General features: G+C 46.3%; 1 protein-coding gene across 1 annotated transcript in view; it reads right to left on the bottom strand.

Annotated features, from left to right (window-relative positions):
* MTDH (metadherin) overlaps window positions 1–16,905 on the bottom strand; it is a 128,167-nt gene that overhangs the window by 63,262 nt on the left and 48,000 nt on the right. Inside the window, exon 7 of the mRNA XM_030189776.1 lies at window positions 363–461. Within this exon, the coding sequence (XP_030045636.1) occupies window positions 363–461 (99 nt within the window). The remainder of the gene's footprint in view (window positions 1–362; window positions 462–16,905) is intronic.

Raw genomic sequence — 16,905 nt, 5'->3', positions numbered from 1 at the left:
CAAAAACTAAACCCCATATTCCAAATGTGCTACAAGGGCTTCATACATTTTTGTCCCTCTACACATAGATTTTGTCTTATTTTTCTATTCACGTATTTCATGTATGTACAGTATGGGGATAATGTGCAACTTAAGTTCTGTATTTTTACATTGGTCTCAACAATAGCAATCTATTTTTATGTATTTTATGTAGTTTACTATGTAAGTACTTTTGTTGTACTTATTATTGTGTTCCACTTAGAGGACTTTGTTAGGTGGTATATCAAGTGTGATAAGAATATAAAAAGAAAAGAAATAAATGTAGATAAGTGGTACTTCTGAAAAGTATTTTGGTGTCATGTAATGCTTCAGTAAGGACATACTTGGCCCAGACCATTCATCATCAATATGGGGTGGATTACAGCTTATATCCCATTGAATATCAGAGGTGCTAGTCTGAGAAACCGTCTCACTTACAGTGCCTAGAAGAAAAAACAAGTACAGAGAAAGAATAAAACCTTCAATTTTATACAGTTTAAAAATTATATAGTTTTATCTCTCCAACAATGCTCTCATTTTCTATGGGTTAGCATTATGGGAAAGCAGTTAATAAAATGCACATGGGCCTAAATGAAAAACAGTAGCATAGCGACAAGTAATTCCTTTTAAGTCAGAGACAGCAAACCCCAATTCTTGAGAAGCCACAACCAAGTTTGGTTTTCAGAATTTTACAAGGAATATTCAAGAACTATTTTTAACAGAAGATGACAGCAGACAGGTCAACCAGTCCATCTAAGTATTCCAGGTTACCCGTTTTCAATTATAATCATAGCTGTCAGCCATGGCATATAATATTGTGCCTTATCCAAGACACTCATATTTCTCTTTCTACTTCACCTTCCTGGGTAGATAAGCATGAAGACTTTCTCTTTAATTCATACCTCTCATATCCCATAACGACAAGACTGCACACAATAATCCAGACAGCTAAGATTGCTGACTTATCATGCTCCTGGGTCCCAATGGCCTTTCCAGATGGTACATTGCTGCCAATAACCAGATACCCCCAACCCGGTTGGCATCAGGAGTATATAGCCTGCCAGACATACCTGCCTATGAGAACACCCACATTCCCTCTAGGACTTTATTGCTGCATTTGCATCTGCCAGCATAGTCAGCATACCAGACAGACCCAGTTGCATGGTTGTCCGCATTTACACTAGGCTTCTAACATTGCATACATTGGTTCAAGAACCAAGCTAATATGCATAACTTGGAGCTCTCACTTATGGCACTCAAGGAGGTCAACATCCCTGCCCCAGGTTCTGCATTCTCATTTCAGACTTATTCAATTCATTTCTTGTACACTGTTAATATCCCCTTTTCAGGGTTCAGTGCAGAACATTCTAGGTGAGACAAAAGCAGATAGTGTTAGTGTGAGGTATGAGAAAAATTAGAAACAACTGTGTAATGCACGAGACTAACAAAATTAAAGGAAAGGATAATGGATGAAACTAGGAGGTAGAAGTCATGATGGGTTATTATGAAGCAGTCTTTGGGAAGAGAAAGGTTTTTAGCCTCTTCCTAAAGTTGAGGTAGCTGTTTTCTGTTCTGATGGAAATACGTATAGAGTATATATATATATATATAATACAGTGGACTCCATTTAAGTGCACATCAGATGGAATATGGAAGCCGATTGGCGCGTGACAACCAACGAGATTTCAAATTTACTGCCTCTTTAACTGCCACAGGCAGAATAAGCAAAAGAATGTTAGGGCGTACACCGGGGTCGTTGTTGCGGCCGAACTGTAAGGCTTTAACACTGGCTGAACGAATAGAAGTTCTTAAAAAAAATTAGAAAACAAAGTCAAGCATCTATTGCTAAAGAATATGGTGTCAATCCCAGTCAAATTTCACGTCTTGAAGCAGAAACATCAGCTTCTGGAAGACTGGCAAAACAATACAAATCCACAATGGAAACGAAAACAGGCGGGAAAAGCTGAGGAGGTAGAAGATGGTCTTCTTCGGTGGTTCTCTCGAGTCAGAAGCAGACAGTTTCCTGTCAGTAGTCCACTGCTTATGGAGAAAGCTAACCGGCTAGCAGAAAGTATTGGACTAACTGAATTCAAAACCACTGTTGGATGGGTTGGAAAAATAGAAGGAGAGGAACAGCATAAAATTCAAGAAACAAACAGCATGGTGAGAAACAAGACGCTGATGACTTTGGTGCTGAAAATTGTATTGTTTCAGTTCTTCCTACCATCTTGAATAAGTTTGCACCTCGTGACATTTTCAATGCTCACAAAAATGGTCTCTACTGGAGAGCGATTCCTGATGGAACACTTGCATTCAAACATGCCGAAACTACTGGAGGTAAAACACCGAAGGACCGACTGACAATCCTCCTTTGCTGCAATATGAATGGGAGTGAGAAGTTGGAACCCCTCGTCACTGGAAAGAGCAAACAGCCCTGTTGCTTCAAGAAAGTTAAGCGACCCTTCCTGTGTCATAGAGGCTAACACAAATTCATGGATGACTGGGGAAATTTGGAAGCAGTGGCTAAAGAAGTTAGACACTAGAATGCGGGCTCAAAAGTGTCAGATTTTGCTGCTTTGTGATAATTGTGCTGCACACAGGGATGATGTCAGGCTGTCTAACGTCAAGGTGGTCTTCCTGCCACCAAACACTACCTCTCTGATCCAACATATGGATCAGGGCATAATAGCCAATTTCAAACAACATTATCGGGCTCTTGTGCTACGTCGTCTGATGAGCGTTATGGATGACCAGACTGCAAAGGATAAACGTGCTGTTGAACTGGCTCGTTATCACTGTTGGATTCCCTACATATGCAGAAAGAAGCCTGGAATCATGTTACACAGGCAACCATTGTGAACTGCTATAAGTGGGCAAGCTTTGTTAAGGATTTGGAGAGGGACGAAACAGATGCAGCTGTTGCAAATGCGTCAGATGAACAGGTTATTGACATCCCAGCCGGTGTTACTGAAGAGGAGTTCCATCGCTACGCAGCTGTTGATTACGATCTACAAACAGCTGAAGACAGCACTGATGTCGAGATATGCGCCTACACGCAGGCAACAATGGCTGATGATGGAACAGATGAAGAAATGAGCAGCGAGGCACATGCTGATGAAATTCAACAACCTCCTCCTGTCACTTTTGCAAGAGCGCTGGAGAGTCAACACCGTGCGGGCCTATCTGGAGGCCACTGGATGTCACTGCTATGACAGTTTTTACCATCTGGCAGACGTAGCCTATGGAACTCACAGACCCAAGAGTGTATAGAGGACTATAACTGATTACTTCAAGCAAGCCTAATGTCAGTTAACTGAGACTGTATACTGTACATATGTTTATCAGATGTCAAGCTTCTTTGGGTCACAACAGTTAAGTGCACGCTCTGGTTAACTGCATGCATTTCTTTGGTCCCAGACCCTTACACTTTATACACTGTATTCCCATCAGATCAGAAAACAGCTACCTCAACTTTAGGAAGAGGCTAAAAACCTCTCTTCCCAAAGACTGCTTCATAATAATCCATAGAACTCTCTACATATATATATGGAACTCTCTACGTATTCCTATAAAAGGCACCTCCAACGATCTGAAGCCTCAAGCCGGAAATTGAGGCGCCAGAGATATCCGGTTTGCCCTGAGTGTCTGGCCTGCCCTCGCGTCATAACGTCGAGGGCGGCGCCATGACAATCGGCCAAACGCCATCTCCCTGACCCTCGGCGGATATTTCCCACCTCCGGAGGACTAACATCACCCGCACGTCGTCGGAGAGAGGCAGGCGGGGACGCATCGGCGACACGCGATCTCACTCCCCTTGCCCCTCGGCAGCCATTTCCCAACTTCGCAGGACTCCCATCGCCCCGCACAAACTCGGAGACACGGAGGGAGCGACGCAGGCAGGCAGCCTGAACGTCGGACACACGCAGGGAGCCAGCCTGCCTGAACGTGCCAGGAAGGGAGACAGCTTCAGTCGGAGGGAGCGCCACGACCCTGAAAGGCACTGGAAGGGGGGGCACTCGAACCTCAACCTGCGAGGAGGGAAGGGGGAAGGCAGGAAGGGGGGAGGGGGAAAAACGCCGGCAGACGGAGGGACCACCATCCTGAAAGCCCAAGGGAGGCGGGGCCAACATCCTGAAGCTGGGATTCCCTCACACACACACGCCACACACACTCTCACTCTGTCACACTCACACATTCACTCACTCTCACACACACTCTCTCAAACATACACACTACGATACAGAAAAACGCCGCCACAGGGCCCACGATCCTGCAGGCCGGGGGGTGGGGGGAGGGGGGGCACGACCCTGAGGCTGGGAGGGGGGTGGGGGACGAGAAGGATATGGGAAAAGGAAACACGGGGGGGAGCGGGAAGGATGCCAACACACGCAGGGGGGACCCCTGCGGCACACTCTCTGTCTCGAACACACACTCTCACACAGACAGTCTCACTCTCTCACACACACAGTCGCAAATTCACTCTGTCTCTCACACACTCACTGTCAAACATACACACTTCCATGAAAACCTTGCTAGTGCCCGTTTCATTCCTCTCACAAATGGGCCTTTTTTTACTAGTATATATATATATATTCATACACCTCCACTTTTTATAAATAGAACCATCACAAAGATAAGGGAAGTCCAAACATACAATCTAAAGCAAAAGATCAAATGCTCAACAGAGGCAAGCACATCTTTTCTTAAGCGCATAGACTGAAGAAAAATAGCCTTTGCTTTATGTCATAACCAAGTTCATCTATACACTGTTTTGTTAATCTCTCAGAATGTTAGATGGGTGGTCTACAAAGCAGTGGTGTAGTTACGTGGGGCCAGGGGGGCCTGGGCCCCCGTAGATTTGGCTCTGGACCCCCTGCCGTTGACATGCCTGACCCCCCCCTCTCGCTGCCAACCCGCCGTCGCCTGCCTTTGCTGGCGGGGGACCCCAACCCCCGCCAGCCGAGGTCCTCCTCGTCTTGCAAAAGGCTTCCTTCTGTTTCTGACGTCCACGTCAGACTCACAAAACGAAGCCTTGCAAGATCAGCTGATCTGCAAGGTTTCGTTCTGTGAGTCTGACGTCCTGACGTCAGAAACAGAAGGAAGCCTTTTGCGAGAAGAGGACCTCGATTGGCGGGGATTGGGGTCCCCCGCCAGCAAAGGCAGGCAATGGCGGGTTGGGGGGGGGGGTCGAGAGGGTCGGCGGCAGGGGGGTCAGCAGCACCGGGGGGGGGGGGGCTAAAATGTGCCCCCTCACCTCGGGCTCTGGACCCCCCCTGCTACAAAGCAAAGTTACTTCCCTGTAAGTGGTGTTCTACAAGGACAGCAGGACAAGTATTCTCACAGATGGGTGACCTCATCCGATGGAGCCCTGGAGTGGACGCTAGCCAGCATTCCAACAAAAATTCTATAAGCCTTTAGTAGGCCCGCACTGTACACGCAGCCTGCCAGAGTCAAATGGGACCAACAGTTGGATAAAAAGGCACAGGGAATGCATTTCCAAGGGGAGATGGGAGGGTATGTGAGAATACTTGTCCTGCTGTACTCTGAGAACACCTGCTACAGGTGAGTAACTTCATTTTCTCCAAGGACAAGCAGGACGGTATTCTCAGATGGGAATCCCTAGCTACCAGGCTCATCAAAAACAAAGGTCAATAGGGCTTTGCAACGGAAAGGCCAAGAAGACCCAAACACTAACAAAGCAGGCCCATTGTGAAAGTGCAACAAGAAACAGAAAAAAAAAGTGTGTCCAGGAGGGTGGAGTTGAATTCTAGACTCCAAACAAATTCTGCAGAACTGTCTGACCAAACTGACCATCTCGACAGATATGTGAATGTGTGGACTGAAGACCACATGGCAGTTTTGCAAATCTATTCAATGGAGGTTGACCTCAAGTTGGCCACTGACAGCCAAAGCTCTGACATTGTGAACCTGGGCATAAGTGAGAGAGAGCCAGTCTGCTAGCCACTGGATCAAGTGCTTTCACCGACAGCTGCCCCCATCCTGTTTGGGTCAAAGTAAATAAACTGGGTGGACTGTATAGGCTTTATGGATGGACTGTATAGGCTTTAGACCACTCCAGATTGAAAGCTAAAGCCCACTTGCAGTCCAAAGTATGCAGTTCACTTCTGGCAGGTGGACAAGAGGTTTTGGGGAAAAAAAAGTTGGCAGGACAACCTACTTGTTAAGGTGGAACCTAGGTATAGGTAATTTGTCAGCTATTTTAAGGGACTGCCACCTCCTTTGGTGCTCATATACAGGAATGTTTGGAGGATGATGGGTTAGGACACATGTCCATTTCCTGTTTCATAAACTGTTCATTACCCAACATTCAGCTCCTAGCTTCATGTACAGGATGTTTGGGCTCAGGATCTGGGGCGACCCTTGAGATGCATGTTTGTGTGTACTTTATTTGCATGGAATCCTGGACTGGTTCATTCAGCTTACTTACAGAAACGTCACTACCGGGTGCTTTATCGAGCCTACTTTTCTCAATCCTGAGCCTTTCAATGCAGACTGCACCAATATCCCTAGTTGTGTAAAGTGTCAGGAGAGGGATAATACGTTATCTCATAATCTGTGGGCCTGTAGACGGATTCAAGCCTTTTGGGTGGCTCTTCTCAGTTACATACAGTATCTTCTGGGACACCCCCTTGTGTTGTCTTTGGAGGGAATGTTATTTCTTAAAACATCTTTGCTGGGATCACGGAGTAGAGAAAAGCAAGTTTTCTTAGTGAAAGCATATATTTTGGGTCAGAAATGCATTTAAAATCATTGGCTGTAGGACTCCCCCTCCTACATTTTGGTACTGGAGGAACAAACTTTATGCTTTGATGCTTAAGGAGTAATTTAGGGCTCATTATCATACACAACAAAAGTTTTTTCTTCAGATCTGAAATCCGTATTTGGCCTCGATCTTGCCCGCTGCTCAATCCACTTTACGATATGACTACTACTACTGCTTAGTCATTTGGGTTGGGGGGGGGGGGGGTTATAGCAGTGTTTGAGGATCTGTTGGAGTGGTGAGGGAGTGGGTTGGCCTTATTGGGTTTAAGGTCATGAGTCCAGACCTCAGACTGTGGTTTGCTCTGTACAATTTTGTACACTTGGGAGGAGGGGGGAAGTAGCATTTATAACCAATTTGTTCATGGCAATCAGAGGGAAAGGAGGATATGGATACACTTTCCCCCCAATTCAGGAGGAAGGCATCTGATGCTAGTCTGCTGTTGTACCCGAGTCTGAAGATGAACAGAGAGACCTTGCTGAAATGAGTAGCAAAAAATTCACTAAGGGGGTGCCTCACTATCTGAAGATCTTGCTGGCAACTCCCATATTGAGAGACTACTCATGCGGTTGCATTACCTTGCTCGGTCTGTCAGCCAGACTGTTGTCTTCCCCTGCCAGATATGTGGCTCGGAGCACATCATGGCTGGTGGCCTACTGCCACATCCTGACCGCCTCCTGAAACAAGGGGTAGGAATCCGTACCCCCCTGCCTGTTGACAAAGTACATGGCAACCTCTCTGAATTACAACAATTTTGCTCAACAGCTGATCTCTGAAAGCCTTTAAGCTCAGTCTGCTAAGCAGACTAGAATCCCTGGGTGTGAAGCCCATCTACACAGCTCCCCATCACAGATTGGATGCATCTGTAATCAGAACCTTCTAGAGCAGACGAATTTGGAATGAGGACCCCAAGATCAAACTGGGTTACATCATCCACCAAAGTGACTGAGCTAACTCTGGCTTAATGGTGATTACATCCACAAGGTTCCCCATGACATGACACCATGGGAAACGAGGGTTCACTGGGCGCCCTGTAAATGGAAACGAGCCATGAGAGTGACATGCACTACCAACCCCAACATCTGCCAAGCTGTGACCGGCTGGTTTTGCTGAAACTTAGTAGCATAAGAACATAAGTGTTGCCATAATGGGACAGATCAGAGGTCCATCAAGCCCAGTATCCTGTTTCTGACAGTGGCCAATCCAGGTCACAAGTAGCTGGCAAGATCCCAGAGCAGTAAAACAGATTTTATGCTGCTTATCCTAGAAATAAGCAGTGGATTTTCCCAAGTTCATCTTAATAATGGCTTATGGACTTTTAGGAAAATTATCCAAACCTTTTTTAAACCCTGCTAACTAATTTTACCACATACTCTGGCAATGAATTCCAGAGTTTAATTAAACATTGAGTGAAGAAAGTTTCTCCAGTTTGTTTTAAATTTAAGTTAGTAGCTTTACTGCATGCCTCCAAGTCCTAGTATTTTTGAAAAGATAAACAAACAATTCACGTCTAGACCTCTATTATATTTTCCCTCAGCTGTCTCTTCTCCAAGCTGAAAAGCCTTAGTCACTTTAGCCTTTCCTCATAAGGAAGTTGTCCCAACTCCTTTATCATTTTTGTTGCCCTTCTCTGCAGCTTTTCTAATTCTGCTCATCCGACGCATTGACCAGAATTACACACAGTGTTCGAGGTGTAGTCGCATCATGGAACGATATAAAGGCATTATAACATTCTCATTTTTGTTTTCCATTCCTTTCCTAAATTCCAAACATTCTATTTGCTTTCTTAGCTGCTGCTTCAAACATATCAATGACACCTAGATCCTTTTCCTGGGCAGCGATTTCTAATGTGGAACCTTGCATCACGTAGCTATAATAAGGGTTCCTCTTTCCCACATGAATCATTTTGCACTTGCTCACACTAAATGTCATCTGCCATTTGGTTGCCCAGTCTCATAAGGTCCTCAAACTACCTTCATCCACCTGCCAATTCTCCCCTTTTCAACTGTAAAGCCCTTTTTTTCCCCTCTTCAAAACTTCATCACCACCCACTGCTGCAATATTCAGAACTATGAAGTCTCTTGCCTTAGGGCAACAAGCTTCTGAGAATCTACAAACTGAGTAAATTAGCTACACTTATTCAATAAAGTAAATTTCAGAAAAGAACGGAGACTTCTTGTGTGCGATGATGTGCTAAGGTTATACTGCCTGGATATTATAGAATGTGTACACTTTAAGAGGGCCAGGAACAATGGGTGGAGGCTGTGAAGATGAAAACAGTGACAGAATTCAAGAATGTGTGGGATAAACATAGAGGATCACTATAAAGAAAATGGAATCCAGTTAAAGCTAAACTTAAATGATCTTCTCATAACTGGAGTGAGCTTTTGACAGCAGCTTCAGAGGTTAGGAAGTTAGACCAATACTGGGAAGACTTCTATGGTCTGGGTCCCATAAACTGCATAAAACAGATCAGGATCAACATTGGAGTGGGCTTCAATGGCAACGCCAGTAGTTGTATGTAGGACCTGTGCCAGGCAGACGTCTATGGTCTGTGCCCAAAATTAGCTGGGAGAGATAGGGATTAAGTATATCAGTGTTTATTCATAATGAAGTGGAACCTGTGCAGTGTGCCAGATTCAACTATAGCCACCTTATTGGCCAGCTGGATGGACTGTGGAGGTCTTTATCTGCCCACATTTACTATGTTACTATGATACACCTGAGGAGTTGGCTATAGTGTTAATTCAGTCAAAAACTGCTGTTTTGACCAAGTAGTCATGTAGACCTATCTTCACAATGGGAAGAACCATCAGGGCTTCTAATATGTGATAAGGTGGACCATGGAAGTGCTTTATTTTTTGCTCGAAAAAAAAGTGTTCCCTGTGTTCTGGACTGATACCCTTCAACAAGGGGTTGGCCTGTAAACTGAAATAGAAGAGTGTGTCATGGAAATGGGAAGACTTATGTAGCATTTTATTTATTTCTTATATACTGCCTTTTACACAGCATTACAGAAGTTTACAATAGAAAAATCAATGCCATATAGTAATACATCACATCCCAAAGCAATGCACACTAAAACACATAAAATTAAAGAAGAGCCAATCTACCAGACCTTTTCTCCAAGAATTCCTTCCTGAATTGGTCACATCAGTAAGCCTTTTTACTTATAATTCATAATGCCATATCATGGATTGTAAGTACATAGGCTTAGTGATGACACCAATACAGGATGTGTGGAACAACATGACACTGTTAAATCAGGATGCTTAATCCAAAACAGATACCACAGAATTTTTCAGTAGATGTAGATTTCAAATATTAGTCTTGTACTCATACACTAAAGTTCAGGAAAATGTACTCACTATAGCAGGCCTTCTCAAAGGACAGCAGGTCATGCTACCACAGTTGGGCGACGACATCCAATAGAGCTCCAGTGCAGATGCTGCCCAGCATTCTATTTTGCTAGAAGCCTTTGGCAGCCCTGGCTGTGCATGAATGAGTGCGTGATTTCCTGCTTGCCTCAAACTGTGCGGGACTGGAAGTGAATATAAAAGCTTAGAGAATACAACTCCTAGGGTGGAAGCGTCTGCGATAATGTGTTCTATTGTTCTTGGAAAACATCTGCTGCATGTCAGTAACTTTGCATTCTCCAAGGACAAGAAAGACAACCATTACCACAATTGGGAATTCCTAGCTACCGGACTCACCGAAAGACAACAAATATTGGACAATAGGGACCTGCAACAAGCAAGGCCTACCAGAAACCAATCAAACTAAACTCTTATGTACATTCCTGCTGTGCAAGTGCAGCCTGGAACAGAACAAAAACAGGCCTATGATGGGTTCTAGACCCCAAACAAATTCTGCAGAACTGTCTGACCGAACCAGCTGTCACATCAGGAATCCTGCTCAAGGCAGTAGTGAGAAGTGAACGAGTGGACTGAAGACAAGTTTTGCAAATCTCCTCAGCAAAAGTTGATTTCAAATGGGCTACTGCCACAGCCATAGCTCTGACATTGTGAGCCATAACATAACCTTGTAGAATCAGCCCAGTCTGGGTGTAAGCAAAGGAGATCCAATCTGCTAGCCAATTGGATAAGGAGAAATTAGATCTTACCTGCTAATTTGCTTTCCTTTAGTCCCTCCGGACCGGACCAGGATTGGACTGATGGGTTGTGCTCGCCTTCCAGCAGGTGGAGACTGAGAAAAAAACTGACTCTAGAGAGCCAATGTGACCCTAGCCTCAGTATTTGACTAACAAAGCAGGAAAGAGAGAAAGAAAGACCTTCTGTGCCGTATGGAATCCTAGCAGCCACAAAGCACTCGGCAATGCCAAGTATTAGAGCTCACCAGCAACTCTCACCAGAGAAGTGGTATGGCCCTCTTGTAGTAAAGCTCACCAGCAACTCCTACCAGAGAAGTGGTATGGCTCACTTGAATTAGAACTCACCAGCAACTCTCAGCAGAGAAGTGGTAAGGCCCTCTTAAAGTTATATATATATATATATATATATATATATATATATATATATATATATATATATGTTGGTATATATACATAGATCTATATATATATACCAACAACCGAGCCCACCAGCAACTCCGACCAGAGACGTGGCATGGCCCACTTAAAGTTCTATATATACACTAGCATTTGGTTTGTTTGTTTGTTTTTTAAATATTCTGTTGAAAAGGTGATGAAAACATGGGAGGGGCCTGGTCCGGTCCAGAGGGACTAAAGGAAAGCAAATTAGCAGGTAAGATCTAATTTCTCCTTCCTTAGCGTCCCTCCGGACCGGACCAAGATTGGACTGATGGGAAGTACCAAAGCAGTAATCTTACAGGAGGGACCCTATCAAACTTGCTAGGAATACTGAAGTTGAAAGACCGCCTACTGGCGACCATGACCATCTAGTGTGCCAAAGTACTCCTAGGGCCCTAAAAATCAGTCTGTCAAGGAACAACCGCTTATCAAGTTGGAATGTGTTTTAGACTTTACTGTAACTGTACCCACGGCGAGAAGACAATTAGCAGTTCTGATTTCCTTAAAGCATCGAGATATAGAGAGAAACAACCAAAAACTTACGCCGACCGGCTAGAAGGACAAAAAAAGGCAATCCCAGCGCCTAAATGTTCAATAGCTGTGAAATACCGTGTAACCGCTCCCTTAATTGGTAAGATCTCTGTTAATATCGAAATTATTGAATTTCCTATGATCTTGTACTCCCGAAGACTCCAGAACAGAAAGAAAAAACTGATTGAGAAAGATGAAAAATATGAAACTCCGGTAGACAGAAAAGAAGGAACCAGAAGTAGAAGCACTGGAAACGTAGAGACCTGCAGGGAAAAAACTTGCAGTCCCGAGACTCTCCTAGCTGACTCAATGGCTACGAAAAAACAGTGTCTTGAGAAAAAACCTTAATGGAAAACCAGAAGAAAAAAACAGCTGCAACCTGCAGGTAAAGAAAAGAGAGAGAGAACATCCATTATCCAACAGAGAGAGACATGGTCCGACGACGCAACCGCAGCATAGTAATAATTACTGAAGCAGCAAATCTTGTCTTAGCTCATCAAGGCCGTAGCAGAGCCCAATGATAAGGCAAAAAGAAACCTGGACTGGCGAAAGATGGGACTTTGGAACAACCGGGCCTTGCTAACCGGAGGGCCTTGCTAACCAGAAGATGTAGAGAAGACGCCAAGAAAGATACTAAAGCTCCACCTTAGGACCAATATGGAGCTGCCAGATCTACTGGCCCCCCATGCGTCTCGATGTCCTGTAAAAGACGACTCCAGAGAAAAGATGGAGGAAAGAGATAGAGAAGACTATTGCTGTGCAAGAGGGCATCTACCCCGCCGCTGACAAAAATTTTCAGCGAGAGACTAAACGAGACACCTGTGAGGACAGAGCGAAAGCAAAGCAAAAGGTTCTAGAACTGAAGCGTCCCATGAAGGTACTATCAGCTGACAACACTCAGAAGGTGAGAGTCCATTCCCCTGGAACTAGGGTGAAATAAAAGAGAAAAATGCACTAAATTAATCATTTTTTTTTTTTTTTACTCCGACCACATGGAAAGCTGAAAATGGCAGTAAGGCGAAAACCTACCCATGCTAAAAGACTCGCCTTCTGCCATGTGAAGAGTAGATTCTTCATTCTTCTTTGAGAAAAGACATAGGCCACTGCAATGAATTGTCCGACAGACTCTCACCACCTCTCTATCCAGTTGGGAAAGAAAGTCCTCCAGAGCTAGTCAAATTATTCAAATTTCCAAGAAATTGAAGGAGTGACAAGTAGCCAAAGGAGACCACTGAAAACAGGGTAGTCTGCCTAAGCAACGTGCACCCCATCCACGAAAACTGACAAGGAACAATAAAAACTGTCCACTATGTATATTCTACAGGCATACCTGCAGTGAGGATGTTCAATCTCAACCACCAGAACAGAGTGCTGCACTATTGAGAATACAGAGACCACCTCAGCTGATTCCATCCGAGAGGGATATCAGGATATGAGAGAACATCAGAGAGATGTCATGAAAGGTATAGCCCAGGAAAAAAAACTCCAAAAGTCACTGTCATGGACAGTAACATGAATATAATGTTGACCATAAAGAACGCGACCTAGAAGCAATATTTGAATCTGGACCACTTTTAGTAGCCAACCTAAGAACTGTAAAAAAAAAAAAAATATTGTCCCGTTCCGTCTAAGACCTGCCGACTCTCTTTATAAGAAGTTTCCCTGATTAGTTGGACACGTAGATACTGGAAAGTAGAATTCCCTCTTCCATGAGAGTCACTGCCACCAACACCAAAGTTTGGTGACAGTGGGAGGGACCATTGCGAGATGCAACGGCAGAGCCTGAAACCGAAAAATGGTGTCCCAGAACTACAAACCGCAGGAAACATTTGGAAACCTATTCTGATAGGAATACGTAGATAAGCTTCCAGCAGATCTAAGGACATGAAAAACACTGTCCTGCATGAGATAACAGTATGACATTCAAATGTCGCCATACGAAAAACATGTGACATTGAAAACGCGGTAAACTACCTGGAAAATAAAAAATAGGATGATTAGAAAGCAAAAAGGCTTGAAGGTCCAAGAGCCGCTGTAGATTGTCCCCTGAGAGGGACAGAGAGAGACTCCATAAAGACGGCTGAAAGAAGGTATATCCGTCTCGAAAATGTGGAATGGGTCCACCTCAGCTGTAGACAGTGGAAACAAGAAGCCTGAACTACAAAATCCAACTGTTATCATAGAGCCTTGCCGATATACCAACAGATAGCGAAGTATGTAAAGGCTGTCACTGAGAAATTACCTGATCACCTGAAGCTAAAGAGGTGAGAACAAGCGTAGAGCTAAATAAACAGTCATATAACAAAATCTCATGCCGAGAAGAAGGTATATAAACCCCTGTTGCATAACTGACTGAAACCCCAGATAAACTGCCAGCCGCTGCAGTTGCACAATATACACCTGAGGCACATATGATATGAGAAGAAACATATCACAGAGAATAATTCCTACCAGAGTGTAATTCATAGGAGACAGAAAACTCCTATAGCTGCTGACTCTGCAAGTAGATCACCTGAGACTCTTGCGGCTCAGGCAAATATGTGACTGCTAGAACAGAAGCCACAAGAGAGGAAGACAAACTGAATTAAGGATAAGTAGGCATTTTTTTTAATTCTGTTATTGAAATGCACACACATAGATACATCCTATATAATAATTCTCACCTCCAACGTTCTAATGTGCCTGGTACCGTGGCTCCCTCGAAGGTGGTCTGCTAGGCAGTTTAGAATGAACTGATGTCAGTGATGTCACTGACAGCTGATTCCAAGGCAAGGGGAGGTGTTTCCCTACTCCTCCCCCTGCCTGGGAAACAGCTGTCAGTGCCCCCCCTTGGCGCAACACCCAAGCCCCTGCAAAACCATGAGCCAGGCAGGGGGAGGAGTAGGGAAACACGCTGCCTACCATTCAGCTCTCAGTGCCCCCCCTTGGCGCAACACCCAAGCCCCTAAGCCCCAGCGCAGCAACCAAGCCCCTACCCCCCCCCCCCCCCGATGCATCACCCAAAACCCTCCCCCCCGGCGCATCACCAAAGCCCCTACCCCCCCCCCCCCCCCGGGCACATCAACTCCCTCGCCACCCGCAGCCGCTAATACTAACGCTGTCCGGCTGCTGCTGCTTCTCCTGTGGAGCAGCAGCGGCCAGTACAAAAAGAAAAAATCCAAAAAAAAGATATTTAACCTGAAACGCGGCTCCGTAGACAGCCATCTGGCATTGGCTGTCGTCACTGCAGCCGCTCCTCCTCTCCCCTCCACGTCACTGCCCCTGCAGGAAGACCCCGAAGGAGCGTAGCGACGTCAGAGGGGAGAGGAGGAACGGCTGCAGAGATGACAGCCAATGCCAGATGGCTGTCTACGGAGCCGTGTTTCAGGTTTAAAATCTTTTTTTGGCTTTTTTCTTTTTGTACCGGCCGCTGCTGCTCAACAGGAGACGCAGCAGCGGCCAGACAGCGTTAGTATTGGCGGCTGCGGGTGGCAAGGGGGTTGATGTGCCCGAGGGGGGGGGGGGGGGGGAGGGTTTTGAGTGATGCGCTGGGGGGGTAGGGGTTTGGGTGATGCGCCAAAGGGGGAGGGTCGCTGGACATGGGTGGCTGCAGGGGGGGGCAGGGAAGAGGGAGGTGGGGAGGGGGGTCCTGAGACCAGATGGGTGGCTGCAGGGGAGGGCAGGGGAGACAGAAGGGACGCTGCAGGGGGGCAGGGGAGAGAGGTGGGTCGCTGGACATGGGTAGCTGCAGGGGGGGCAAAGGGAAAGGAGAGGAGGGTCGTTGGACATGCGTGGCTGCAGTGGGGCAGGGGAGAGGAGGGTCGCTGGACATGGGTAGCTGCAGGGGGAGAGGAGGGTTGCTGGACATGGGTAGCTGCAGGGGGCGCAGGGGAGAGAGGAGGGCCACTGCACATGCGTGACTGCAGGGGCAGAGGAGAGTTGGTGGGGAGGGGGTCCTGAGACCAGATGGGTGGCTGCAGGGGGGGGCAGGGGAGACAGGCTGCGGGGGGGGGGGGGATTACCTTGCTAGCGCCCGTTTCATTGCCTACCGTAACGGGCCTTTTATACTAGTGGTGCTTCCGGGGCAGGCAGAAGGCAGCACTTTCATCCCTAAGACACTGCTGGCGGGCCTGGAAGCTTAGAGGCATGCAGGAGCAGATCGGGCATGGAGTGAAGAGGGGGACAGCGATTCCGCACTAATCTGGGGGGGGGGGGGGGGGGGGGGGGGGGGTGATGCCTGCCTGCCAGCCAGCCCAAAGGGAAAGAGGGGTGGAGAGAGGAGGATGTGATGTGATACCACATCTAAGGGGAAGAGGGGGTGGAGACAGCGATGCCAGACCTAAGGGGAAAGGGTGGTGGGAGAGAAAGGAAAGCAATGGCAGGGGAATGGGAAAAGGGGGGGTGGAGAAAGGAGTGAGAGTGATGCTAGATCTAAGGGAAGCAAGAAGGGAAGGGAAGATAAAGGTGGGATGTATGAGGGACAGGAGACTGGGAAAAAGCTGGATCAGGGGAAGGGAAGAACGAGATGCAGTACTATGAGGCAGGGGAGAGAGATACTGGCCCTGGGTTTGGAGTGCAGGAGAGAAGAGAAAGAAGGGTGAAGAACATGGGAAGGGATGGGGACAGAGCAAATGCTGAACATGGGGGAACAGGGACAGAGACACAGAGGGGAGGTTATGGATAGGAGAGAGAGAGAGGGAGTAAGAGGGAGTGACAGTGGACATGGAGAGAAAAAAGTCAAATAGGAGGTAAGCAGAAGATGGATATGGATGGGGAACATAGAGTAGAGAGAGAAAGATGGAGAGAGGGAGGCACATCCTGGATAGAAGGGAAAGAAAAGTCAGGCAGTGGATGGAAGGGGCAGAGAAAGCTGGCAGACACCATATGGAAAGGGGGAGAGTGCAGACAGTGGATGGAAGGGGCAGAGAAAGCAGACAGACACTGGATGAAAGGGAGAGTGAAAGAGAGCAGATGCTGGATGGAAGGGAGAGAGTGAAGAGAAGACGAGGAAAGCAGAAACCAGAGACACAAAGGTAGAAAAAAAAGA

The sequence above is a fragment of the Microcaecilia unicolor genome, chromosome 1 (assembly GCF_901765095.1).
Source record: "Microcaecilia unicolor chromosome 1, aMicUni1.1, whole genome shotgun sequence".
Taxonomy (NCBI): Eukaryota; Metazoa; Chordata; class Amphibia; order Gymnophiona; family Siphonopidae; genus Microcaecilia; species Microcaecilia unicolor.
The sequence above is the reverse complement of the archived record's forward strand: the minus strand, read 5'-3'. Positions and strand labels throughout refer to the sequence as shown.